The sequence below is a fragment of the Lemur catta genome, chromosome 20 (genome assembly GCF_020740605.2).
Source record: "Lemur catta isolate mLemCat1 chromosome 20, mLemCat1.pri, whole genome shotgun sequence".
In the NCBI taxonomy this organism is placed as follows: domain Eukaryota; kingdom Metazoa; phylum Chordata; class Mammalia; order Primates; family Lemuridae; genus Lemur; species Lemur catta.
In genome coordinates this window covers 30,106,218-30,133,055 of record NC_059147.1, presented here as the reverse complement: position 1 = coordinate 30,133,055, position 26,838 = coordinate 30,106,218, and the positions used below count along the sequence as shown (strand labels likewise).

Sequence of the window (26,838 nt, the reverse complement as noted above, 5' to 3'; positions counted from 1 at the left end):
AGCGAAATGTGAAGAAGCCCATGAGACTAACGGATGCCAAATTCCGTTTCCTCTAGTATCGGGGGAGGGGGGTGATTAGGAGAGGCCCGCGGGGCTCAGTGACGGGGGTGATATGTCTGCCAACCCCGCAGTGGGTACGTGGGTGTCGTGGTTAGCAAGGCTGGTGCCCCACCCAGACCCCATCCCTGTGGTTGATTTTACTTCCAACTCTCTCTCCCAAGCTCCCCAGGGATCGTGCTGAAGCTGCCCTCTAGGGACTCCGCCTGAGGTCACAGCCTTGGTGGGCTTCCACCCCTTCTCTGTCCTCATTCTCCCCCCTGCCCCGCCCGGGGAACACACCCTTAGTGAGCCCAGCCAGAGATGACGAGGGAGCCCAACCACCCATGGAGCTGGGAGCGCTGAAGGGAGCCCTGGCAGGAAGGGGGACCCTGCGGTGACCAGGCGGGGTTGAGGGGAAAGCCCCTGTGCGTGGGGCAGACGGCCACAGCCCAGAGGGCTGCTGAGGTGCCGGCTTCTCTCTGGAAAGGGGCTTTCTGGGGGCGCAGGCTCTGCTCAGAAGTGTCCACGCCCCTTCCTGACCCCTGGCACCCACTGGGGTGAGCCATGATCCGGGTGGGACTGTGCTACCTGTCAAATCGCCAAGTGCTGATGCCACGTGACCCCTTTCCCTGCTGGCTTCTTTGCCGTGGCTGAGGTCGGACAGGGGTGCAGGGAGATCCCCAAGGCCTTTCAAAGAGGCCGGACCCACCAGGTGCCTCGGAAAGGGTGCGATGCTCTTCCCAGGAGGCTGAGCTCCTGGCACCGACCCTGGTGCCGAACAAACTTCCCTGTGCAGCACAGAGGGTCCCACTGGGCAGGAAGACCCCCCTAGGCAGGCTGCCACGCTAGGAGCAGCAGACTGGTGACTTCTCAATGACTTCTGTCTTTGTACCCCGAGGGGAGAGCCTTGAATTGTCCCAGTGCCATCAGGGAGCCAAAGACCTGCCTTTGAAATAACTTGGAAACAGGGACAGACGCTCCCTGGAAAGAGAGTCAGGCTGTAGCACCGAACAGAAGGACTTGATTTACAGGGTGCAGAGGGAGCCCGGAAGTCCTGAGGGCCAGGCCCCAGAGGCCATTGATGAGGCCATTGGTAAGAGTGGGTTTCAGCGGGAAGGGTTTATGTGCTCTGCAGGAACGATGCTGGCCATTCAGCCACTCATTCACTTAAGTCAACAAATATGTACTGAGAGCCTACCCTGTCCCGAGGGTTACACCAGCGAACAGAAGAAACAAAGGCCTCTGACCCGTGGAACTTCCACCCCAGTGGGGGTAGGGGTTAGGGGTGCAGGCGGGAGACAGGCAACGAAACCGAGGACGTAATAAATAAGGAAATGGCATACTGTGTCAGAGGGCGAGAAGAGAAAAAGAGAAAAAATAGAGCAGAGGAAGAGGAGGGGTGCGATGCAGGTTGGAATAGGGCAGGCTTCACTGAAAGGTGACAGTTAAACAAAGATCTGAAGGAAGCGAAGGCGTGAGTCATGCAGGTATCTGGGGAGAGAACATTCCAGGCTCAAAGAACAGTCCCGTGCAGGCATCCTCAGGAGGGAGCGTGTCTGGCCAGCTTGGGGCCAGAGCGGAGGCCAGTGTGGCCAGAGCAGAGTGAGAGGGGAGGGACAGGAGGGGAGAGGACAGAGGGCAGGGCACGGAGCTGGGGGCGCCTGGTGGCAGGGCGGGCGCCCAGGAGGCGGCTGTGGGAAGCCGGGGATATGCTGGTTTCTGGGTGCGTTTGGAAGGCAGAGCCATGAGCTCGCCGACAGATGGGAAGTGGGGGGCGAGAGGAAGAGGCACCAAGGATAGCGCCCGGATTTCTGGCCCGAGTACCCGGAAGGAAGGGGCTGGCGGGGAATGGGGCAGGGCGGGTGTGGGGGTGGGTGACAATCAGGAACTCATCTCGGGGCTGCTGGGGGGTGGCGATGCCTCTTGGCATGTTGAGTAGGCAGCTGGATGCACAAGGCTGGAGTTCGGAGAGAAATTGGGAGTCGTTGACATACAGATGATATTTAAAGCCGGGAATGCGTACAGTTTGCAGATACGTGCAGGGAGGCAGTGGATGCGAACCAAAGCCACCTAACGTGGTTACTGTTATTATTCTCATTTTGAGCATGTAGAAACCGGAGCTCGGAGAGCAGTGACTTGAAGTTCAAAGTGCCACCACCTGTGGACGGGAGAGCTGGATTCAAAACCAGGTTACCTGCCTCAGAGCCTTTGCCCCTAAGCCCACAAGTGCAGGGGATACCTTGCTTGATCTTTTACGGCGTGTCATGTGGGACAGATGGGTAGGCTTTGGTTCATGGGGAGATACTCCAGACAAGAAGGGGACAGGAGGTTGGAAGCAGCAAACCAAGTCACATAGTAAGGAAACACGCTGGCCCTCAAAGGAGCGGAATGTTGGGAAGGGTGGGCTGGACTGAGGGTGTGGCTTCAAGAGTGGCCTGAAGAGTTTGGACTGGATGCCGAGGGAAGCAGGGAGCCATTGATGGTTCTTGAGGAGGGCACACCTTGGCCAGAGCAGCTTGCGAGAGACCCACCAGATATGGGCATGCAGGCTGGATGGTGTCAGGAGGGACCAGAGAGGAGGAACTCCGCCTAGAAGGTGTCGAGGCTGCCCGGGTTGAAGGATGAAGGTTGAGCCGGCGGGAGGGAGCAGGAGGTGGGGAAGCCAAGCAGAGTCTCTGCCTGATGTGACACTGGGGTGGAGGCACGGAATGAGTCAAGGGCAAAGTGTCAGGCTGGCAGGGCTGATGGGGAGGTGGGGTGATGCCGAACAGAAAAAAGGGAAGCTGGTTTGGGAGGAGACTCGATCTCTCATTGCTCGTTCTTGGGGCGGAGTGAACCCCGAGGGGACAGATTTCTGCCTCCTGGGAGCCCACGGTCCAGTGTGGGAGACAGATCTGGCGAGACTGCCAGGCAGAGAGAGCGGAGGCATCCCACAGACAGGTGGGCAAGCAGAGGCCAGAGGAAGGGGCAGGGTCCAGGGGTGTCTGATCAGTCAGTGGTCGGGCTGGGGACAGGATTTAGGGAGTGTCCGACCAGAAGTCACAGATCTGGAGCAGATGACTTCAGGGAGGGAGAGAAGGTTGCTTGAGGCGAAAACAAACTTTGGGACAGAGGACCAGGCATGCTCTGCCACCTGCTAGCTCTGGGCCCTTGGACCAGGTTCTTAAACCACTCTGATTGGTCTCTAATTTTCTCATCTGTAGAAAATAATAATTCTTATCTCCTAAGGTTGCTGGGAGGACAAAGTAAACTAATAGATGTAACCGCTGAGCCCCTGCCTTGCCTGTGATGAGAGCTCAGCCATGTTTCTGAGAAGAGGAGCCACAGGGTGCCCAGGAAGGAACCGTGTCCCGAATCCCAGCGGTTGGGGTGTCAAGAAGGGAACGGGCTCCTAGGGAGCACAAGGAGATTCACAGAGCCCGCTGGAGACCAGGAATTTACATACATCGTCCCAGCTAATTCTCCCAGTCACTCCAGGAGGGAGCATCTATCATCACAAACCCATTTTACAGATGAGGAGAGTGAGGTTCATAAAATTGCTCTTGGTCACACAACCAGGAACAGGTGGAAGAAGGACTGGGACTCAGGCTCTTGGTGATGATCCCAGCCGCAGCATCTGCTGGTGACCACTCCCCACACTGCCCGTTGTGAGGAGTTGGGACGTTCAGAGCGTGGTGATGGGGGCTTCTGAGGCTCAGAGAGCGTGGCCTCCCTGGAGCATCAGGGGCAGAAGCCACATTGCTAGGGATTAATGAAGTCACAAGTGGGCAGAGAGGAAATGGTAGTGGGAAGTGTAGACCACACATTGGAGAAGTTGGGTCATGAATGAAAGGAGAAATAGGAGGGCCGCACGTGGGGGTGTTGAGGTCAAGGAGAGGTCTTTCTGGAGTGGAGAGACAGGCTCATGCTGTCAGCGAGGGGAAGGGGGCAGGGGAGGAGGACAGTGAAGAGCCAGGAGGTGGGGGTGGCTCCTCTGGGGCAAAGAAGGATTGAGATAGAAGCCACAGCTGCAGCAATTCAGGTTTGGCAGAAAATGGCCACAACCCACAAGAAAGTTGTAAACTAGGTAGAAAAAGTGTCAGAGTGCCCTTTGTTAGGTTCCCCTCCTTCATCTGTGACAGAAGAATTCAGGTGTGTCTCATGAACTGGTAGGACACTCTAGTGATTAACAACAATTTTTTTCTAGGGTGAAGGAGCCCCTGCATGTAAGCTGGGCCAATGCTGTAGTTCAGAAATTTGTAAGGGACTATCCATCTATCCATGCATTTGTGCGTGCATCCATTCATTATCCATCAGCCTATTCACCCGTCCTTCCATCTATCCATCCACACATCCATCCACCCACCCATCCTCCCACCCATCATCCATCCATCCATCCACCATCCATTCACACATCCATCCATCCACACACCTACACATCCACACATTCACCCATCCATCCATCCATCATCCACTCAACCTCCCATCCATCCATCCCTGTATCCATCCATCATCCATCCACACATCCATCCATCCACCCATCCTCCCACCCATCATCTATCCATCCATCCATCATCCACTCGTCTTCCCATCCATCCATCCCTATATCCATCCACCATCCATCCATCCACCATGCATCATCTGTCTACACATCCATCCATCCATCTATCCATCCATCCACACATCCACTCATTTACTCATTTACCCATTCAACATCCATTCACCCAACCAGCCATCCACTCACCTCTTCATCCATTTGATAAACATATTTTATTGAGCACCTACTGAGTACTAAGTATTGGAGGGACAAGTTGGAACACAAAGGAGATCCTTGTTTTCAAGGATTTCACAGTCTTTGGTATGAGTCTAGTAATCATGATACAATGGAAAGACAGCCATGATGGGGGAAGTCAATGACCTCTGGGGACACAGAGGAAGGTGGGGATTGGAGGAAGGAAGTGATTTCAAGCTGTGCTCTGAAAGAGGGTAGGAGTGAAAGGGAGTGGGATGGGGCAGTGGGAGAGAGTGTTCTAGTCGAGGGAACAGGCTGTACCGGGGCTTGGGAGTCCGTGAGAGCATGCATTTTCAAGGAACTGAGAGAAGGTCCACATGGCTGGGACAAATTGGTGTGGTGGGTGGTGGGGCTGGAGGAAAGAGTTGAAAGGAGAAGTAAACAGGAATCTGGCCTTCACCCTGAGGGGCAGCAGGAGGCGTTGACGCATTTTGAGCGGGGAGAGCCTTGCTCACACCTGTGCTGTGGAAAGATCGCTGAGCTGTAGCAAGGACAGAAGCAGGCGAGCCTGGAAGCCGGGACGTGGGTGCAGAGCCATGGTCCCCAGAGACCTGGAGGGAGAAGGAGGCGGATTCAAGGCACAGCCAGGCGGCCGACCTAGCAGGTCTTGCTGACGGACCGAATGTGGCTGGTGAGGGAGAGTCCGGGGGCAGGGAAGACCCTCGGGTTTCTGACCCGAGGAACCAAATGCACTAACAACATGTCGGGAATGCCAGGCTCATCAATGAGCACACCAGGGCCTTGGGACAGGGGGAGTGGCCATATTTTGGGATCAGGATGGGAATACCATTTGGGACCCTCCCATCTCAGCCAGGCTGGCCACGATCCCTAGTTCTTGCCCCCAAGGGCAGGGCAGGGCAGGTCGGATCCAGCTTCAGCTGTCACAGGACGCAGATGACAGGATAAAGTGCTCAGTCCTCACTGAGATGCTCTGGGAGACCCTGGGCAAGTCACTGCCCATCCTGGAGCCTCGGCTGATGCTGGCGTGACCTGGGATGACACCTCTGCCCAGCCTTCCCCTCCTGGTGACAACTGTCAAGTGCAATTGAAGATGATGAGGAGCTCCCACCCCAGCAACCAGGCCCCCGCTCTGTGACTGACGGCATCGCTGCTTCTATCCCATCCCTCGGGACAGGCTTCCCCAAAGCCAGGGTAGAGCCTGCAGTTTGCCCAGGGTTGGGGCGGGGTGGGCCTCCCTCTCTTTGAGGAGGAAGGACCCAGAATCTGGCTGGTCCAGCCACTTCTGGCCACAGCAGGTGGGGGTGTTGATCCTTTCCAGCTGGTTTTACCCTGAGGGGCCCCTGCATGGCAGCAGCCTTGGGGGCTGGCGGGGGGAGGGGCAGGTGCACAAGCCGGCAGGCATTAGTCAGAGGGGGTGACACAGGCAGTCGCTTCCTCCCACTCAGATCCAATTCCCCTTTTGAGCTTGTCTGGGGTCTGGTCTGCTTTCCTGCTATGGCCCTGCCCTTCCTCCAGCCAGAGCACCCTCTCTCCTGCTGCTGCCTCCTCCAGGGAGCACTCCTGATTGCCCTGAGGGACCTCCAGGTCCCAGAGTCCTCGCAGCACCATAAAGCTCTCCCAAGGACCTTCTCACGGGCACAGACTCCAGGACATTTTGTCTGGAAGGTCCCTTGGAATCCATTTCATAGCCCAGGAGAACTGAGGAGGAATAAATTCGGTTAATCCCTGGCAAGGAAACCACCTCGAAAATGCCCCTGTTCTCCACTGCCTCCCAAATAAGGCTGAGAGGCACGCCGGGCCCTGCATGGCGGTCCCACCTGCCCTTCCTTCCGTCCTGTGTTTACGGGGTCAAGCGTCACGAAGGTCCGCTGTGTGCCAGCACCACGGTTGGCACTGTGCAGAGCAGACACAGCCTGTCCTCACGCAGGTCCCTCTCTCCGCCTTGCGGCCAGACCATTTATTTATCTCTGCACATTGCCCCCTCCGCCCCATGCCCAAGCAGTGCCCTCATGTGAAATGCCCTCCCTCCTCCCTGGGTGTGAATCCCATGTACAAAGCCTGGCCCTGGCTGCCTCCTCCAGGCAGCCTTCCAAGGTCTTCCCTGGGAGGGGCCAGGCCTCGTTCCCCAATCCCCACCCCGCTGCGAACCCTCAAGGGCAGGGGCTGCATCTGGCCTCTGCCTGCCCCACGGTGCCTGGTGCAGCCCTGAGGGGCACAGACAGACCGTTCAAGTTTGCTTCTCTGCTCGCCTTCCCAGCCAGGCAGCCCTCCCAGCCCAGAACCCGCTGCTGCTGCTGTGACCTGTTCCCTAGAACCCACAGGGGAATTTCGGTCCTTCTGGAGAAAAGTTCTGAGTCTGTGGCAGAACAAAGAGGACCCAAAACCCACTGAAGGACTTTTCCCAGGAGCGGGGGCAGGGGCCGCTTCACCATCAACAAAGTTGCTAAACGTACCACAGAAAAGCGTTCGGTGGGCTCTGTGACAGATGGAAAAGTCACAAAAGGGTGAGCAGAAGCCACTGGGCAGAGGTCACGGAGGGCATCGAGGGTGATTGGCAGAGACAAGCTCCCCCCTGCCCCCTCCTAGGGCCCGGGTCCTCCCAGGCACCTCTGGGCCAGGCCCTGTTCTAGGGTGGAGCTTCCTCCGCCTTGCACCCCTTTCCCACCCAGCCTGGCCTCCTCTGAAGGGGGACCCTGTTGGGTGCTCCCCGCCTTGTTTGGGAAGCTGGCACCAAGCATGTGCACAGGTAGCATGGCCCTGCCCACTCCCCTGCTCTGCAAATGGAAGCCGCCCCCGGGAGAGCAGGAACAGCTAGGGGCAAAGAACTCCTCTGGGCTGTGGCTTGAGGCTGGGACAAGGTTAGGGTCTCTGGCAGCTGATGCAACCCCAAGGGAAGGAGAGAAATGCTGGTGCAAGGCCACCAAGGGATGGCCCCGTCTTTCTGAGATCTGCTGTGTTGGCGGGGCTCCCTGGGACAGCCCCCCTCTACAGGAGATGCAGTCGAGGCCCAGAGAGGGCCTGCGAGCCCCGAATGCACCTGCACCATGTAGCGGATGGAGGCGGGAGCTCTGTCATTCTGAGCTGCCTGCCCCGGTCACACAGGGACAGGGTGAAGCCAGGCCTAGTTCCCACGTGTCACAGTCAAAGTCCAGGTGCCGCCCGGCTGCGGTGCTGCCCACCTGGAGGCAAGCATGGGACGTCCCGGCCCCAGGGGAGCCCTCAGGGGACGAGTGGCAATTTTCCCTGGTGGCCAGGGCACCGCTAGGCAGGCAGTGACGCTGTGGCCTGCGGCTGGGCAGGAAGCCTCACACAGGGCTCATGGAGAATCTGCCCAGAGCTAGTCTCAGGCCGGACCCTGACCAGGTGTCCTCTGCAGGCTTGGGGACACGGCTCTGCTGGCCACGAGCAGCATCGTCTCTTACTTGTCCTTTCTGTCCTGTATCCTAGGGTAAGACGCCCCATTTGGGGGGATCTGTATTCCCAATCTATTCATATTGGGATTAAATAGTAATTAAAGTCCCACTGGGCTCTGGCCTTCTGGGGTCAGGGCCCAGCCTGAGGAAGGACGTGGAACTGAAGTCGCCCTGGGCCCAGCCTTTCTGAGTCAGGTGAAGCTTGGACCTCCGTGCAGAGTGACAGCCGTGCGCATGCGCACAGCACAGGCCAACTGCTCCCGGGACGGCGTTGCCAGCGCCCGGAAGCTCCCCGACCACGCGGTGAGGAGCCCAGCCGGGCCCCTGCCTGGCTGTCCCCCCTGCTCTGTCCCCCGCAGGGCACCAGGCATGCAGGGAGCTCACCAGCCTCAGAGCAGGTGCCGGGAGATTCCCCAGCCGACAGGGTGTCGCGCAGGAATAAGAAACCAGACAATAGAGGAGAAAGAGTGGGGTCACGGCACTCAAGGCTTTCCAAACCAAGAGTCCTGAGAGTAATTCCTCACTCGTATTTATTCATTCTAAGAACAAAAGATCATCCTAAATCATACAGGCAAACAACGCTCTGTAGATATCCCACAGGCAAACAAGTTCCAAAGATTTCCATAAAGATTACAGTAACAGGTACACATCATTCAGGTAAGCTGTAAGGATCACTGATAAAGATTGAGATATCCAGGTGCACCTTAACCTCAGCAAAGCTATTTCTAGCCTAAGACAAAATAAGAACATAAATCTTTTTTTTTTTTTGAGGCAGAGTCCCTCTTTGTCACCCTGGCTAGAGTCCAGCTTGCAGAAACCTCAAACTCCTGGGCTCAAGCAATCCTTCTGCCTCAGTCTCCTGAGTAGCTGGGACTACAGGCATGCGCCACTATGCCCGGCTCATTTTTTCTATATATATTTTTAGTTGTCCAGCTAATTTCTTTCTGTTTTTAGTAGAGACGGAGTTTCACTCTTGCTCAGGCTGGTCTCGAACTCCTGAGCTCAGATGATCCTCCCGCCTCGGCCTCCCAGAGTGCTAGGATTACAGGCGTGAGCCACCGCGCCCGGCCAATCTTGGGATTGCAGCCAGGCCAGTTTTCCAGCAGGTTGGATGTTCCTGACTGCAGTCCTGAAGCAGTTTTCCGCCCTCGCGAGAGAGACTGTTTGCAGTTCCTCCGCGCTTGGAATGTCCTTACCATTTGGAAAACAGCCGCACCTCTGCAGACTGTCATGTCCGCAGAGGTTTCTATGCCAGCAATCTCCATAGGTCACCCCAGTATTTCTAAGCTACCCCAACCAGCAGGGGGTGAACGCAGTTGAGGATGAAGGCTTTTCAATTCTGCCAATAGAGGAACCAAGAAATGTCCCTTTGAAAGGAGAAGTACGTCATTGTCGTGGCCCCCGGACACATGTACCCCCACCTCTGTCCTCAGTTGAGCATCCATTCTTTGGAAATCCACAAACATTCCAAGACTGGACTTCTACTGAATCATTTCAAATTCTTCGAATTGCACTGGCCTACGGAAGGATGTGAGGGAGGTGACAGGAGGCGGGCCAAGACCCTCAAAGAGGATAAAAAGGTCACCACCACCCTGGGCTCTCAGCCTGGTGTCCCCTGAGCAGAGACAGCCTCCGGAGGCTTCCGGCACCATGGCCCCCCTGCAGACGCTGCTCCTGGCCGCCCTCCTCCTGGGGGCTTCCCTGCAGCACATCCACGCAGGTGAGCACAGGGGACAGGCGCCCGGGGCACCGGGAGGGCAGGAGGTGGGGGCACGGGAACCACAGCAGCGACACACACGTATTTGTGTGTTATTTACACCCCACTGACTCCCACAAAGGATGTGAGGGGCTGGCGGCGAGAGGACTTTGAGGGAAGCAATGAAGAAAAAAGGATGAGGATGATGATGCTGCCACCCCAACACTTGGGGGTGAGATTGCTTAGAGAGGACGACATGCGGTGCAACTGCGGCGATGGCTGTGGTCGTGGTTTTATGGCAGAAAAGGGACAGTTCTCAAAACCATTTGTTAGCTTCTGTTTTATTAATGGGTTTTATGTATAATGAGGGACTCAACATAAAGACGGGAGGACTGGTCCCAAGAGCACGTGAGAAGAGAAGTTTGTGTACTGGGTTGGGAGAGGACAGCTGCAACACGGTTGCTAGATGCAGACACGCCTGGGTGCACACGGGACTCTCCCACAGCCGCGGGCAGGCGTGCACTCTCGGGCACACACGCACAGGACCCCAGCGTACACAGAGATGTCACACACACATGTGCACATTAACATGGAGACACACAATGAAACACACAGGCCCCACAGACCCACACAGATGGGCACAGTGACGTGCACACGCGGTCACCACACACAGGTGTACACACACACGCAGATACTCAGGGACGCCCTCCCCCGCCTTCTCTCTGCAGCCCGAGGGACCAACGTGGGCCGGGAGTGCTGCCTGGAGTACTTCAGGGGGGCGATTCCTGTCCGCAAGCTGGTGGACTGGTACAGGACCTCAGTGGAGTGTACCAGGGATGCCATCGTGTAAGTCCCACGCCTGTGGGGTGGAGCATGGGACCAGGCAGACCCTGGAGCTCCCAGGGCGGTGGCAGGGAAGAGGAGAGGGGACAGCCCGGCCCTCCCCGTGACCACCTGCCGGCTCCTCAGGGGCACGCTCTGCACCCTATGCTATGGGACCCCAACATCTTCACTGGCTTGTGGTGAGACCCAGGCCTTGAGAGGGATGAGGACCCCAGGTCCCACGGCCAGTCATCAGGGAGGTGATCACGTCCTCTGGCCTGGGCCTTCCCACAGCCTCTGTGTCCCGCGCTCTGGGTGGTCTGGGGACACAGGCAGTCTGAGGGGTGGGCACGAAGTCCTGCGGCCCTGGCCCCCTGGGAGGGTCAAGATCACCGAGGTCAGAGGCTGCTGTCCCAGATCTGCTACCGATGCCCTGTGTGACTTCAGGCAGATTCCTGGTCGGTGCAGGGCGGGCCCGGTGCTCTGGAAGCCCCGCCTGTCCTGACCGTCCCTGATGGGTCTCTCCCTCGGTGCAGGCTGGTGACCGTCCAGGGCAGGTCCATCTGTTCAGACCCTGGCAACACGAAGGTGAGGAAGGCAGTTAGACACCTGCAAAAGTTCATGAAGTCACGCGGCTCCATCACCCAGGAGTCCTGATTTTCTCCCGGGACCACGTAGAGACTTCCGGCGTTGGTTCCAGGACAGAGAGGAGCCACGTGAGAAGTCCTGGTCCCCTTTCTGAACTGGAGCCACGGCCATGAGAAGGCCCAGATTAAAGTCTCTCTCCCTCAGTCTGGTCAGCGTGTTCTGTCCTCCCGGTGCAGGACGCCCGTCCACTCTGGCCTGTCACACTAGAAGGGACCTCAGAGGTCGTCTGTCTTGCCCTGTCTAACTCAGAAATGGACACTGGGGCTGAGAGGGGCACATGGCTGCCACAGACCACGCCCTAGTGAGGTGAGCCCCTTGCGGGGAGGCCCAGGCAGGGGTGGGGCTGGCGGGGTCCTGGGACAAGCAGGGCAGGACAGACCAGAGGCTCAGCAGGGGCACCCCGAGGGCTGGCTATCCCGTCCTCCCTTCCACACAGCGCTGGCTGGAGTCCTGGAGAAGGACGGCCATATCCCCCCCCCTTTTCTGTTCCTGAGGTCTCCCAGTGTCCCCCAAGACCAGCCTCTACTCTTGCCCGATGTGGAGCTGAACACAGGCTTCCCCTTTGCACACTGGATTCTATTCCACAAACGTTTCCCGGACCCCTGCACAAGCCAGAGCTCCCCAGAGGGGTCCTGCAGCCCTCTGGCCATCTCCCCGGCACTCACTGCGGTCCCCTGGCTCCCTCTCCCAGCTGGAACTGAGAAGGCTCCCAGGGCTGAGTCTTCCTCCCGCTCCACTGAGTCTCCCCTCCATCCCCCGACCCGTACCTCTCCAGCCCCAGGCAGGTGGGCCCCGTGTGTCCCTCTCCTTCCTTCTCCTTCCTTCCGATCTGTAGCTGTGACATCTCACCCTGCCTCAGCCCAAGCCCAGCAAGCAGGAAGCCGGCCCTGAGCACAGCCGCCCCCCGCAGCCCAGTCCACCGACTTTGGACTTTCTCCACCCTCAGTTCTCCCCCAGCTGTTACAGACTGGGGTGCAGCCAGCCCTGGCGCCAGGCGGTTCTCCCACAGTTTCCTGTGTGTGTCTTTCAGTCCCAGTGCCTCCCTCAGACTGGGAGCTCCCAGCCCATTGCCCAGAAGGATGGGGACCGGAGGTTCTGGACCACCCCCCACCCCAGCCCCGACCCCTCCACCCAGGCCGGCTCAGGGCTGGAGCCACAGTGCGCAGCGGGGGAGAGTCAGGGTCTTCACACGCTGGTTCTGTCCCACTGCGCCTGCCAGCACCGGGTTCGTGGCTTCTCTGGGACACAGTCTGGGGTCCTTTTACTCAACAGTGAGGAGGCTGCTAGTGGCGATGGATGCTCTGGCTGCGTGCGGTGTGACTCCAGGGTCTCCTCGGCCACAGGTGGACACTTCTCCTGTCCTGATGCTGAGGAGTGTCCCTTGAACAACTGCTTCGACCCTGGGTCCTGGGTGGCCCAGCCTGAGTTCTTTAGGGAAAAATGTCCTTTGGCTCTACAGGGTGGTAGAAGGATGATCTAAGAAGTGGGGAGGCAAGAGGGAGCCCCTAAACAGCACAGGCCCCCAAGGGCTGGAGCCTGGGCCCCTGCACCCTGCCGGCCAGAGCTGGGAGGACTCTCTGAGTATGTTTAACGCCGTGCACGGCAAACCTTACTTTTAAAAAGCAAGGCCTTTTCCTTTCCTAGTGCAACCTTACTCAGACGCCATATTGTAAACTCAGAGGAGTAGAGCTGCCCTGGAGGCCTGTGGGAGGTGGGGAGTTGCCAGGGGGCCCCTAAAAAGTGAGAGAGGGCGGGGGGCTTGCTTGAAGGCATGGAACAGGGGGCTCCAGGACTGACAACAAAATGCAGGATTCAGAGTCCAGTGTTCAATAGCAGCAGCAGGGCGCAAGGTGGGTGGGGTCAGATGATGCAAGAGCTGGGACAGGATGGCTGCCACGGCCCCCTGGGCATTTTAAGGAACTGGTGAGCAGCGACGGAGGGAGGAAGAGACGGAGTGAACAGTGAGGAGCGGTGCTGGTCTGACATTGCTCCCGCCACCTGGAAGGTCCTTCCCCTCCTCCACTTCTGAACTCCAGTTTGCCTTCAGAGCTCAGCTCAAACGCCGCCGCCAGGAGGTCCTCCCTGGTCTCCTTGGTTGCATCTGATCTCCCACCCGGTGTCCCCCAGCTCCCAGCTCTCCTTTCAGTCTAATCTTGCCCACACTCTGTCCCTGTGACTGTAGCTGCCTGGGCGTTTGATTCGCCCAGTACACTCACTGGGCAGGTACTGGGGTCCGGCAACTCAGTACCTGACTCATTTACACGGGGGCAAAAAGAACTCTGTGCATAGTGCACATTTTATTTACGCATTTCACCAACGGTGCCTGGGTGAATTCCACAAGGGGCACCGGTGGGGAAAGAGAACTTTCCTGAGGAGCCCTAACGTTAACAACAATGCGCTTGAATTGTTAGTAACAATGCGCTTGAAGCGCATCTCGAAGCGTGGACATTAAAACTGGGTTGTTCTCCGGTTTCCCGCCAGAGGGCGCGCCAGCCCCCGCACCGAAGTCCGAGGCTGCTCCGGGAGCGGCGGGACCGGCCCGGCCAGACTGTCCTCGGCGCCGTCCCCGGGGGCTGGGATCGGCCACATCCGCTTGCAGCTGCGCGAGGCCCGGGGGAGGGGAGTCCGAGGCTGGCCGGCACCGGGCACACTGCCTGGCGTTCGCTGGATGGACGGGGAGACGGGAAAAACGCCGCTGGGACTTGCGGGGCCCCTGACTCCAGAAGCAACTCAGGCAGAGCCAAAAGCACCGGGCCCGGGGTGGGTATTCCGTGTTTTCGTAGAGGCTGTATTTGTCTCTTTGGCATCCATTAATCACAGGGCCAAATTAACGGCCAAAATTGTTCACGCCTCCCCTGCAGTCCAGATTTCGCAGGTGTTTGGAAATCCTAATTACAAACCCCAGAACCAACCTGAATAGGGACCCGCAGCCGCCTCCTCTCCCATGCACCACCCCGGTATTTCCCCTGCCCTTAATCACCCGGGGCCAGGTACGGGACATTCCAACTGGCCAGTCCCAAGCTGTTTGCCTGCCCTGCCTTCCCTTCCCGTGGAAACCCCGTAAAGGCTGTGACCTGTGCCGCTCCCCTCGCTGACCAAAGCCAGTCCTTCCCCTGGGCCATGCCCGCGCCATGTGCAAGCAGTGCCTTCTCCTTTCAGGGGCCTTGGCAGCTCTGTGGCCACTCAGCCACCTTCATAAAATCCAATTCCCTGGGTACATTAAAATTTTTTATTGATACATAATAATTGTATGTATGTATTGAGTATATGTGACATGTTGATACACGCATGCAGTGTGTAACGATCAAATCAGGCTAATTAGCATATCCATCACCTTGACTGTTTTTCATTTGTTGGGAACATTTCAAAACTTCTCTTCTGCCTATTCTGAAATGCACAATAAATTGTTGTTAACCGTAGTCACCTACTGTGTCACCAAACACTAGAACTTATTCCTCCTCCTAACTATGTACCCATTAACCAAGCTCTCTTCATCCCCCTGGCCCCCCAAAACAGAACTATCGTACGACCCAGCAATCCCACCACTGGGTAGTTGTCCAAAGGAAAGGACGTGAGTTTATCAAAGGGATACCTGCACCCCATGTTTACCGCAGGACACGCGCAACAGCCAAGACGTGCAATCACTGTAAGTGTCCGCAGACGGGCGAAAGGATAAAGACAACGTGATATGCACACACAATGGAACACTCCGCTGTAGAAAAGAATGAAACCACGTCGTTGGCAGAATCCGGTCATTATGTTAAGCGAAATAAGCCGGGCAGAGAAAGATAAATACGGCACGTTCGCACTCACATGTGGGGGCTGAAATGGTGCATCTCACAGGTTTGCTTCAACGCAAGGAGTCAGGGACCTGTTCCCAGTTTCCGCTTTGCCAGGGACTGGCCGCGGGGCCTTCACACCTGTGCCTCTCCTTCCTGGGCCTGTTTCTTCATGAAGCAGTGAAACTGGACCTTCTGTGACCTGTTTGAGGATGTACCCGATATAGCTGCCCTTAGGGGACCACAGTCTTAGAAAACCTGAAGGAAGTTTCCTCATAATTGAACCGCCATGACCTGGGTATTCCCCAGGCCCCTCTCCAAAGCCAACGCGCCAACCACAAAACAGAAATACCCAGAGAAGCAAAGGGACCAGGGCCCCATTAACAAGTGGGCCTTCAAAGGACTTGTTCAGTACTTGTGCATATATGTTCATAGCGGGATGTTCACAAGAGCCAGAGATGGAAACAGTCCAACGTCCACCAACAGCTGAATGGATAAACAAAAGTGGCACATCCATGCAATGGGACATTATTCTGCCACAAACAGTGTAAGTGCTGGTACGAGCTACAGCATGGGTGAACTTTGAAAACATTATGCTAAATCAAGCCAGCCACAAAAGGTCACATATTGCATGATTTCATTTACATAAAATGTCAGAAGAGGTAAATCGGTAAATCCATAGAGTCAGAACACAGGCTGGTGGTTACCAGAGGTTGGGGGGAGGGAGATGGGGAGTGTCTGCTACTGGGTACGGGGTTTCCTTTTGGGGTGATGAGAGTGTTTTGGAATCAGACAGAGGTGGTGGTTGCACGCCATAGTGAACGTACTAAATGCTGCTGAACTGTTCACTTTAAATGGTTACTTTTATGTCATGTGAATTTAACCTAAAAAAAGGGACACGTGCAGTGTTCGCTTTTCTGTAGAGTGGCAGTATAAAAGCAGGCTTGGATGAGACGTGCATCAGCTGTAGGATAAGACCCCGGACTGTGAGCTGGCTTCCCCCAGACCCTGCGGAGTGACACAGCAGCTGCCAAAGTGGTGCCATTAACTGTGTCAACTGCAGCAGACAGGAGGCAGCCGCATCCTTTTTGCTAACAACGGCTGGGACTTGGAACAATGATCAGGTCAGCAAGGCCTTGTGGCATGGCTAAACCCGTCCATCCTAGGACACTCTGGGTCAGGATCTCTCATCTTCAACCTGGAAGTTGAGATTTTTGTGCTTCACTTTGGCAAATGCAGCAGTGGCAACTTAACAGTGGCCCTGCAGCTTGATAAATATGTTGATGGCAAACCATGCTGGGGGCCGTATTGGTTTTCTAGTGTTGGGGAACCAATTACCACACATTTAGCTGCTTAAAACACCCATTCTCTCGGGTTCTGTGGGTCAGGAGCCGGAGCACAGAAGGCTGGGGCCTCTGCCCAGGATCCCACAAGGCTGCAGTCGAGGTGCTGGCTGGGCTGTTCTCACCTGGAACTTGAGGACCTCTTCCAAGCTAACGTGGTTGTTGGCAGAACTCAGTTCCTCAAAGCTGTAGGACTGTACTCATTTCCTCGATGACTCACTGTTGGGTAGGGGGGGAGGCAGTTCTGCACCCAAAGTCCCTTGGCCCGTGGACCTCTCACAGCGTAGCAACTTACCTCTTCAACATTAGCAGGAGAAACTCTGTTCTCTAGTTCTTTTAAAGGGTCAACCGCCTGGGTCAGGCCCATTCTGGATAATCTGCCTTTTAATTAACTTCAAGTCCATTAGGGATTTTAATTACATCTGCAAAAGCCCTTTGCTTTTGCCACAGAATGTCACAGTAGAGATATCCCATGACATTCACAGGCTCTGCTCAAATGCAAGGGGAGGGGATCACACAAGCGAATGGAGTCACTGGGGGTCATCTCAGAACTGCCTACCAGGGCAAACTAGAATTCAGCCACACCCACAACTAAAACCCACCAGCAGGGACCAGGATAACCAAAAGCAAACTCAGGGAATGAAATCAAGTTTCAAAAACAGATACCAATTAACACTTTCATTTATTAGTGAAATATAAACATCCAGGTCTCTTGAACCCAAATATTTAGCAAGATGGATTCCAAGTCCATGTGGGTGGGTAACAAAGAGAACAAAGAGGTCTCCTGCTCAGACAGACTTATTGCTGGTTCAGAGTTCTGTCCTGCTTCCCTCTAAATTCTCACCAGCCTGGGCTTGTCTAAAGCAGGTGCAGAGAGGCCCTATTCTGTAAGTGGAGGACTGGTCCCGTTTGGGGGTGACACTGAGTTCCTCCAGGGGTCCAAGTTGAGCACGAATGACCATGTCAGACATCACACACACGTGCATAGCCCCTCTCTTTACAACAAACACGGAATCTCAAGATATGCAGAAGGATGCAAGTTTAATACCTGTAGGTTAATAGAAATGACAACAGGACACAAACGCAGCGCTACATTCAAATGGGGGTGGGAGCAGAAGGACACAGAGGGACACTGGATAGAATCACAGCGGCCAGTGAGTAACTCCTCTAATGCTCTGAGGTCATGAGACACTCGACTCCTGTCACCAAGAACTGCATATTGAGTAGCCCACCAGCTCTGGAAGACAAGCAGGTGGCAGCACTGCTGAGCTTGGAACAGGGGCAGGGGCCCGGGGCTTTGTCACGGAGCGTCAGTACTCCAGGGTGTCTGGGCTCAAGAGTGTCCTGGTCAGCACTGTAACATCAGGAGAAGGGCTTCTGCAGGGCACACTCCCTTCTCATAACACTAGGCGAACAAACCGGTCCCCCTATTCCAGGTGACCAAGGCCCATTCACCTTGGTCTCTGGATACATAGCAGCACTGCCCCCCACTGCACCCCATAGCCAGCTTCACTCTGTCTAATGAGCACCCACCCTGCACACAGATTCCAGACAGAGTGAGCCAGTCCAGAGGAGGTGGTGGGAGCCACAGTGGGGAGTTCCAGGGACAGGAGTTGGCCAGAGGAGCAGGGGCGTCCCACGTCGGGTCCCTCCTAGGCATCCTGAAGATTGCTGTTGCTCAGAAGCACCTGCTCCCCGGGTTTGAAGGCCGGCATCCCAAGGTAGGGGCAGCTGGCACAGCGGAAAGCGTCGCCCAGGTAGCACTGGTGAGAGAGAATGGGGAAGCCAAGGGTCAGCCTGTCCCCGAGAAAAGGGCCAGAAGTAAGAAATCCCTAATTTCATCATCTGGCCACAGTGGCCTACAGGAAATGGCTGAGGATGTATGTAGGTCCAACTGGGACCCAAATGCTAAGAACTTTTAAGACCTCTTGTTTCATGAAAAATGATAGTCAAGGAAAGTTCCTCAGGAGGCCGTATTTCTATATTCTAAGCAGTTCAGACCACAGCCAAGCTCAGCTAAACGGCTGAGCAACACTGGGCCCCGCTCTGCAGCAGAAAGGGGCCAAAAATAAGAAAGGAGAAGAGCCTCCCCCACAGGTGTGGCATGCCAGCCCCCCTCAGGAGGCGAGCCCTCCCCCCTTAGTACCCACACATGTTCTCACATGTCTGCCCGTAGTAAGATATCTGCACGGTAATTCCTGAGGGGTGGAGTGAGCTTGTTCCTTTAGAAGGATGCCCAGTCCCCCTGCGAGTTTAGCCAATACTGAGTCATGGTCCAGATATTTACATTTCCACAGGCCGACTTAGGCTGGGCGCTCTTCTGTTCCCTCGACTTTTCTTTTTCCAGTTCTTCTGCAAGACCACAGGTGCTGCGGGAAAACCAGGAGCTGATGAATGAAATTTGTCACCACCCAGAAACTCCAAATACTAACAGTGCCAAAATGTACTCTAAGCTTTTTCCTTTTATACTGGGGTATCGTAGCTCCAATGCCTATGGGGCCAGGCAGAGGATGACAATGCTGAGGGACACAGTGATGAACGGGGACAGGCAGGGGGTATATGCCCTGTCCTCAGCCGGTGGCCACGAGCTGGCCTCAGGTGGCCATCATGGCAGGGAAAGCAGACCCAGTCCGCCACATTTTCCAAATTCAAGAGCAGCAGAAGAAAAAAACTCTATATTTTTACTTGAAATCTCTTGACTTGTAAATGCTGCCAGCTTTCACATTTTAAAAAACAATGATGATTAAACAAGCCTACCTGCCACCAGTTAACTTTCACCAGCTTTTCAAGAAAGCCCAGCCAACAAATCCCACCTGTATGCCTGGGACGTCCCATTTGCTTTTTGTCCTCCACTCTTACTCATGAACTAAAGGTCACCAGGGATCTTAAGAAAGCCTCGAACACAGAAGTCAGGGACCAAACTGAAAAGCAGAAGGCAACTTAAAGGAAACAGAGAATGCAGGGAGAAAACGCTTTGCAAGAACTATCACTATCCTCAAAAGAAAACAGAAGATATCATATTCCTGAAATAAAAACAGGATGCTATATTTTTTAAAAGTCTAAAAACAAAAATAGGAATCTTAGAAATTAAAGACATGATAGTAGAAATAATATAACTCCATGGAGGTTTTGATTTTGGAGGATAAACTTGAAGAAATCTCCCAGCAAGTAGGGCATGAGGAAAATATGGAAAATGTGAGAAAAAAGAAAATTATAGGACCAAAAACATCCAACATCTGAATCACAGGTTACAGAACGAGAAAACAGGAAAGAAAAAACCTCATAAACAAAATTAAAAACTATTTCCCAGAACTATGGAGATGAATTCCTAGACTGAGAAGATGCACTGTGAGGCTAGTGCAGAGGTGAAAACAGACTCCTGTTCAAGACGTGTTATTACAAAATCATACCAGGGATAAAGAACATTCTACAAACTTCTAAAATGGAAAAAACAGTCTTCTAGAAGAATCAAGAAACAGAATGGCCTCAGATAACTCATTAGAGTCACTAGAAGAAAGAAGACAACAGAACTTTCTCCAAAATTATGCAAGAAAATTACTTCCAAACAATTGCTGTACCCAAGAAAAGGCATTTTCACACATACATAGTCTTTAAAAAACAAAAAACTAAACTGAGCTCCTTAGGTAGCCTTTCTCAAAAAACCTCCTGGACAATTGGCTCCAGCAACACAAAAGAGAAAAGCATGAAAGAGGACAAGGACAGGAGATACAGAAAACAGAAACGCTAACCCAGGGCGGAGGGGAAGGGAACCCTCGGGGGGTGGTGAAGGGAGATCCCCAGATGTCAGCGTGGCTGCAGACACACAGTCGCATGACACAGACACGCTGAAGGCCGCCCTCACGCCACGGCTTTACCCTGGGGGCAGGCCGGCCCAGGTGTGGCTCCTCACATGCTGACAGCAGTCCCCGTCCCCTCCACGCGCCCACGCGGACACGCACATCAGCTGAGGACTCTCACTTTGCCCACAGCAGCGTTCTGCTCTGACCTGCTCCAGAGCGTGGGGCTTTGGCGACAGTGAGCCGTGAGCCGAGAGCAGAACACAGAGCAGCCCCCGCCCTCCCTCCCACGCAGCCACGGCCTCACCACCACCGGCCAGACGTTCTCGCGGCAGCGCGCCCTGCATTTCCTCCAACACTCACGACTTCCTTCCGACTGCCCTGGAAGGGGCTCTTGTAGATTCTCCAAGAAGCTGAGACCAAACCAGGACCCAGAGATCCTGTTCGGCTGATCTTTCTCTGGGAGCCTCTACAGCATGAGCACATTGACCTTTCCTACCTAGTCAGGTGTGAGCTTACTACTCAGTTCCTCACCACCAATCAATCCCTTGTCTGGGGACCCACACAGAGGTGTAACCTATCCGACAAGCCTGGCGTGGTCACACACACTCAGGACAACAGTAACCTCTTGTGTGGGGGAGGGACTGAGACGCAGCTGAGGAACGAACAGGCCATTTCTAAGGTCCCAATAATGTTTCTGTTTCTTAACCTGGGCGACCAGCACGTGGGTGTTTGCTGTACTGTTCTGTTTAATACACTCCTCTATACGTATGATACATTTCATGATAAAACATAATGTTTTAACAACAGTAAAGCATTGAGACTGCTAAAAAAATCCTAAGCCCTCTGCTAACTAAATGGACCCCTCTTGGCCAATGGGACCCCATAAACACCTTAAAACTGAGCTCCCAGCCATGGCAGGACGGGAGAGACAGAGCACAATTGCACGCGTACGATATCCCTTCATGAATGTTCCTGACTCCTCCTACAGCTTGTTGAATACGTGTATTTGACCACCTTGCTCAGTATAAAATCCTGTTCCCTTTTCTCTCTTCTTTGAAGCTCACGTGCCTGGCGTCTGGCTGGGACTCTGCTTCCCAACCTGGTGGTCTGGCCCCCCTGCAGGACACCACTCTTCATGGGAAATAAAGCTCTCCTTTTTTCCAAAACTTTGTTAATTTTTTTTTTTTTTTAGTTAACACTTGAGTATCAGAAGCCACTGGAAGCGGCAGAGCAGACCTACCAGTTCTTGCAGGCCTTCCTCTTTTTCCCTTCCCCACACGAAGGAGCCCGCAGGGAAGCCGGATCTGGCTTCTTCAGATCTTCTGGATCCAGCAGCTCATCTGAGTCAATGAGATCCTGGAGAGTGTTCAGAGCAATTAGTGACACAGCTGTGGTCTCTGCCAATGGGAAGGTTCAAGAACAAACTTACACAGTCCATGGTAAAGAAAGTGCCCACCCTGTCCTACTGAGGACGGTCATCACACTCAACCTGACCACACGCTCGAGAGGCCAACAGTGAGCTAAGCTATGTCCACAGAAGATGCATTGGGATGGGAAGGAACTGGGGACAAATTTACATGAGAAATAGCTGTAAGACTGGCCAGCAATGTGCAGAGAATGTGTGTGTGTGTGTGTGTGTGTGTGTGTGTGTGTGTGTGTGTGTGTGTGTGTTTGTGGGGAGGGAGAGAGCCCGCAGAATAGAGAAATATTATATTTATTTGAATGTATGTAAAGAGTCATGTGAAAAAGGGAATAAAATATTTTCTATATAATTACAGAGAAAAAGACGAATAATTATACACACATTTGTGTCATTCTTTGTAAACATGTAGACAATTTGTCTGTCACTGTGAGAGCACGAACCTGAGCTATTTTGCTCACCACTCTAATTTCCACCGTAGAGATGTAGAAATGAAGAACTTTACTACAGACAGGGCTGATCAAAGATATAAAACACCGTCTCACTTTAAGACAGTGAGCATTGAGCGACTTGCCCAAAGGGGCCAACAAAAACATTTTAGCTGACAAACTCTTTTCAGGTATACACACGCCCACAGGAGTCTTTAATATACCACATGAAGTGAGAACAAGGCAAATCTTTGGGGAAAAGAGATGCTAAGCCAGAAATATGAGATGCCACCAACATGGAGTTTCCTTCTAAATCAAAGGTATAAGTGACAAGCATGGCCACAATGCTGGGTTTTAAATATGTTTACACCTCTAAGTCCAAAAAGGCCACTCGAAACTGTGGCTGTTCACACCCAGAGTGGGGCCTGGAAGAAGGCAATGAGGGGACACAGTGTCGGCTCACCATGCTGTCGTCCTCCATGTCATTGGCTGAGAGGGTCCAGAGCTTGGCAGCGGCAGGGTCCACAGCAGGCTTCACTGAGTCCAACCAATAAAAAAGAAAGAGCTCCGGAAAAACGGTCAGAAACAAACTGCAAACATACACAAAAGCTTCCTACTGTGTAGACAACTTTAGATACTGAGGTCAGTCATACACGGCCACAATGTCTGTCTAGCGCTTTTAACCTCCACGCCACATTGCTTTCTCTTGTTATCTTAGCGTCCACCCCTGTAACATGGGGCTAAATAGCACACCCTGTGTTTATTGCAGTTGTTTGGAGGACTAAATGAGAAATGTGTCACAGACTTTATAAATATAGTAGCAAAGCTTGAGCCACACACAAACCCATCACATATTAAGAAAATTGGCCCTCCAGCTGCTGGCGGCAGACACAAACCTCACGCCTCCTGATTCTCCGTCTGGCTCAGGAGAATGCAAGGTGGGGCGTGAGAGAGCTGAGACCAGGGATTCAGTGTGGGCAAATCCTCAAAGTCCTTTGGGGTAAGAGCATTCCCTAGTGACCACTGTCAAACCCGGATGCTGAGACCTGCCACAGGGCCAACTGCTCATCTAAACTCTTCCTACCCATTCTGGAACCATGAAGCCAAAAATTAGCTTCCAAAGGATTTAAGATTTGGGTTAGACGATCAAAACAGTGCCGTGTGAATGCACCCGTAAACATCTGTAAATTGTGGCATAGCTCACAGCTGGGACAGTCAGGCATTAGAAACAGTGATGGGAAGGAAGAAAGTGGTGGCAGCGTGGGTGCACGTGCACAACTTTCTGGCAGAATAAATAGTTTTATGAGTGTCTTAGGTTCCTCAAAGTAAGCAAAGCTGATTTTACTGGCACAGGGGGGAAGAGCACACGAAAACAGACCAGGGCACTCGTAGGCGCCATCACCACCACCGCGAGGTCTTCTGAGGATAAATGTTGCAATTTTGGGGCCGGAAGGACTCCATTAACTAAATCATGTGACTCAGGCCTCCAGAATCAGGAGACTTCTGTGGCCTCTGGTGCAGAAGAAGGAGCAGAACTAGATAGTATCTATTAATTCAGTTTTGGATCCTAATATGCCCGTGATAATAGTACATTAAGCATTCTTCTATTTGGAGATGACAGAAATCAAAGGACTAATCCTCTAAAAATAGCACCATCTCATTTACTGCTGGCTCAATTTCTAATATGTTCCTCCAGACGCACTCAAACAGAAGGAGGCTGTCCCCAGGCCAGCCTTACCTGAAGGAGACGGCTTCTTGGCGGTGGAAAGCTTAAGCTGACTAGAAGAACCCACTTCAAAGTTGGGCTTTTTGCCTGTGATCTGAACAGACAGCAGGCTGTCGCTTTCATGTCCCAGGTGGTCTCGGACGGACTGCATCTCCTCAGGGCTTAATGGCTCCCGCTGTAGCTGGAATTCAAGACATCAAAAGGATTAGTCCATCCTCCTTCTATAAAATGTTTTACTATAACTTCCCACACAGGAAGTACATATTCATTTCTGTGTAGTAAGTATATAACAGCAGAAGGTAACAGCACTTCATGCCTCAGATTCAGTTTCTCAGGGATCAGAACCCTTTTGTCTGCATGCTCACTCTGATCCTACCCTTTGGGAATTTTTAAAGAACTTATCAAATATTAGACACAAGGCCCTACGCGTCATGGTGGGGCTGTAATGACTGTAATTATGAACATGAGTCAGGCGCAGTCCTGTTGTACATAGGAAGCAAGCCCAACAGTGAAGATAATCGAAATCTATACACTAAAAGAGAAAGGGAGAGGGAAATCCCTTCCATGCTCCTTGGGATAAAGTAGCAGATAGTAAAGGCAGAAAAAAAGGGCCAGGGTGCCACCTCTATGTCCAATAATTATAGAATAGTTAATAAATCACAGTCATGTGCATGGAATACTGTTACGTCATTAAACAGAATGAAGGGAAAAGTACTGAGGTGGAACAGCGTCTACACTATTTAAGGGTGAGAAAAAAGCTGGTGACTGAACAATGTATACATATGATCTCATTTGTATTAAAAAAAGAAGTATGTGCATATATATGCTTGTAAATACACAGGAAAAGGTCTGAATGGACATACAAAAATGCACTGGGGGCTTCCTCTGGGGAGGGAAGCCTGAGCAAACCCTGGGACATCACTTTATATTCTATATCCTTCAATATAAATTGGAGTTTTTCCTTCTTTTTCCACATGCGACAGGGTAGGATAAATGGAATTTTTATAATCATTCCTTATTTTAGAATCAAACACATAAAACCTTAAACTAACAGGAAAAACAAGGAAGGGTCAGCACAACGAATCTAAGGCCCAAGGTCACGTAACACGCAAGTGGTGTAGGCTGTCAGGGCGTAACACTTACTTCTGCCACATCCAGTAAAATTATCAAAAATGGGATTTCCCCCAACCTACTCCAGTCTCCCACCAAAAAGGTGAGGCTGATCAAGGTGACAGCGTATCACTCAGGCCTAGGATCTGGGCCCATCGAGGGACGGGTGTTGGACGCAGCAGGGCTGCTGCCCTCCCCCTCTCAGCTGTCACCACCACGAAACCAGTACTGAGGAGACCAGACCAAGCCCCAACCCACGTGGGCCCAAGCCAAGTCTCTTCAAAGGAGACTTATTCCCAGTGGTTTTGCCCCTTAAGGCATCACGTAAGTCACATGCACATCATTTCTCAACTTGTTTTCTGGTTCCAAGCGATACTGATTGCCTCACCTGCAGGGCTGTTACTTTCCCGTGACTATTCTGACAAGGAGACTCAGGGTTTGGTCATTCATAGGAAAGAATGCTGTCTACAAACATACCTCTTTTACTTCCACAAGACCAGAAAGAGTCAGGGCTGAACACAGTTTAGATGCTGTCTTCACTTTGCTATTGTTAACTGCAAGAGGAAAATCCCAATGAATAGCTTTATGGGTCAAAGCAGGAAAAATAATAAAGACCCAATCCTATATGGGTCAGCAGGCATTCAAACAATAATAGCCTATTCTGTTTAACATACAGGTAGTCCCTGACTTATGATGCTTCTAAAGCAATATGCATTCAGCAGAGACTGCACTTCAGCAGAGTATTCAATAAATCACATGAGACATTCAATACTTTATTATAAAATAGGTTTCGTGTTAGATGACTTCGCCCAGCTGTAGGCTAAGTAAGTGTTCTGAGCATGTTTAAGGTAGGCCAGCCTAAGCTATGATTTTTGGTAGGTTAAGTGTATTAAACGAATTTTCAATTTATGGTACTTTCAACTTGTGATAGATCTATCAGGACGTTATCCCACCGTAAGTCGAGGAACACCTGTATATATATTTTAGTGATAGCATTTTAATTTGAAAAATTCTTTTGGCTGTTTAAAGTGCTCTTACCTATGCTCTTAAATGTTATAATTCCATTATTATTGTTTCTTGTCACTCTGCTTCTTGGAAACCCCTTGTAGGGATTATGGGATAATCACTGTGAAAGAGGCTTCTAAACTGCAAAGTGCACAGAAATATAAGTCTTCTCTCTGGATAGTTCTGACAGAGATACTGTGTTTAGTCACCAAAGGTTCAAATTCCCAGCACAGAATGCTGATGGTTGCTATACGTAACACAAGGTTATATTTCCACATAAACAGTAAATACCTTTATATATTTCAAAATACTTTCATTTCTATTATTTTATTTTATGAAATAAATTGTCATATTTTGATTGAAAGTCTTGTGAAAAATGTTGAAAATCTAGAATTGAATCACTGACAGCCATACCACTAAGCAAAAAAGAGGTTTTTATTTCTTGGATGCTGTCATTAGTTTCACATGAATCAGTGATTACCTCATCACTCTCAGATTTCCAGCCATTATTTGTAAAGGTTTTATTTTGAAATAACTATAGATTCATAGGAAGTTGCAAAAAAAAAAAAAAAAAAAAAAGGTTAAGCAAGGTTGGTGGACCTCATCTCCCCCCATGGTAACATCTTCCACAATTAGAGCACAATACGAAGACCAGGAAATTAATACTGACAGTCCACATGGCTCATCCAGATTTCACCAGTGTTACCTGCCTTATATGGGGTGGGGTGGGGCTGTGTGTGTATAGTTCTATGCAATTTTATCACATGTGTAGATTTGTGTAACCACCACCACAATCAGGACATGGAATTGTTTCGTCACCACAAGGGACCCTCAAACCCCTTTATGGCCACACACACCCCCCTTCCTCCCATTTCTA

General features: G+C 52.6%; 2 protein-coding genes across 2 annotated transcripts in view; one reads left to right on the top strand and one right to left on the bottom strand.

Annotated features, from left to right (window-relative positions):
• The first annotated feature begins 9,577 nt into the window (after window positions 1-9,577).
• On the top strand, window positions 9,578-11,493 carry CCL17 (C-C motif chemokine ligand 17). Its single transcript, XM_045533649.1, has 3 exons — window positions 9,578-9,904; window positions 10,609-10,726; window positions 11,239-11,493. The coding sequence occupies exons 1-3, from the start codon at window positions 9,835-9,837 to the stop codon at window positions 11,357-11,359; spliced, it is 309 nt and encodes a 102-aa protein (XP_045389605.1). The 5' UTR covers window positions 9,578-9,834; the 3' UTR covers window positions 11,360-11,493.
• A 6,003-nt stretch (window positions 11,494-17,496) lies between these two features.
• Window positions 17,497-26,838, bottom strand: part of CIAPIN1 (cytokine induced apoptosis inhibitor 1) — a 15,167-nt gene continuing 5,825 nt past the window's right edge. Inside the window, exons 4-9 of the mRNA XM_045533647.1 lie at window positions 25,434-25,510; window positions 23,859-24,027; window positions 22,584-22,657; window positions 21,513-21,628; window positions 18,760-18,841; window positions 17,497-18,235 (exon numbers count right to left, since the gene is read on the bottom strand). Coding sequence (XP_045389603.1) covers window positions 18,125-18,235; window positions 18,760-18,841; window positions 21,513-21,628; window positions 22,584-22,657; window positions 23,859-24,027; window positions 25,434-25,510 — 629 coding nt within the window. The 3' untranslated portion in view covers window positions 17,497-18,124. The remainder of the gene's footprint in view (window positions 18,236-18,759; window positions 18,842-21,512; window positions 21,629-22,583; window positions 22,658-23,858; window positions 24,028-25,433; window positions 25,511-26,838) is intronic.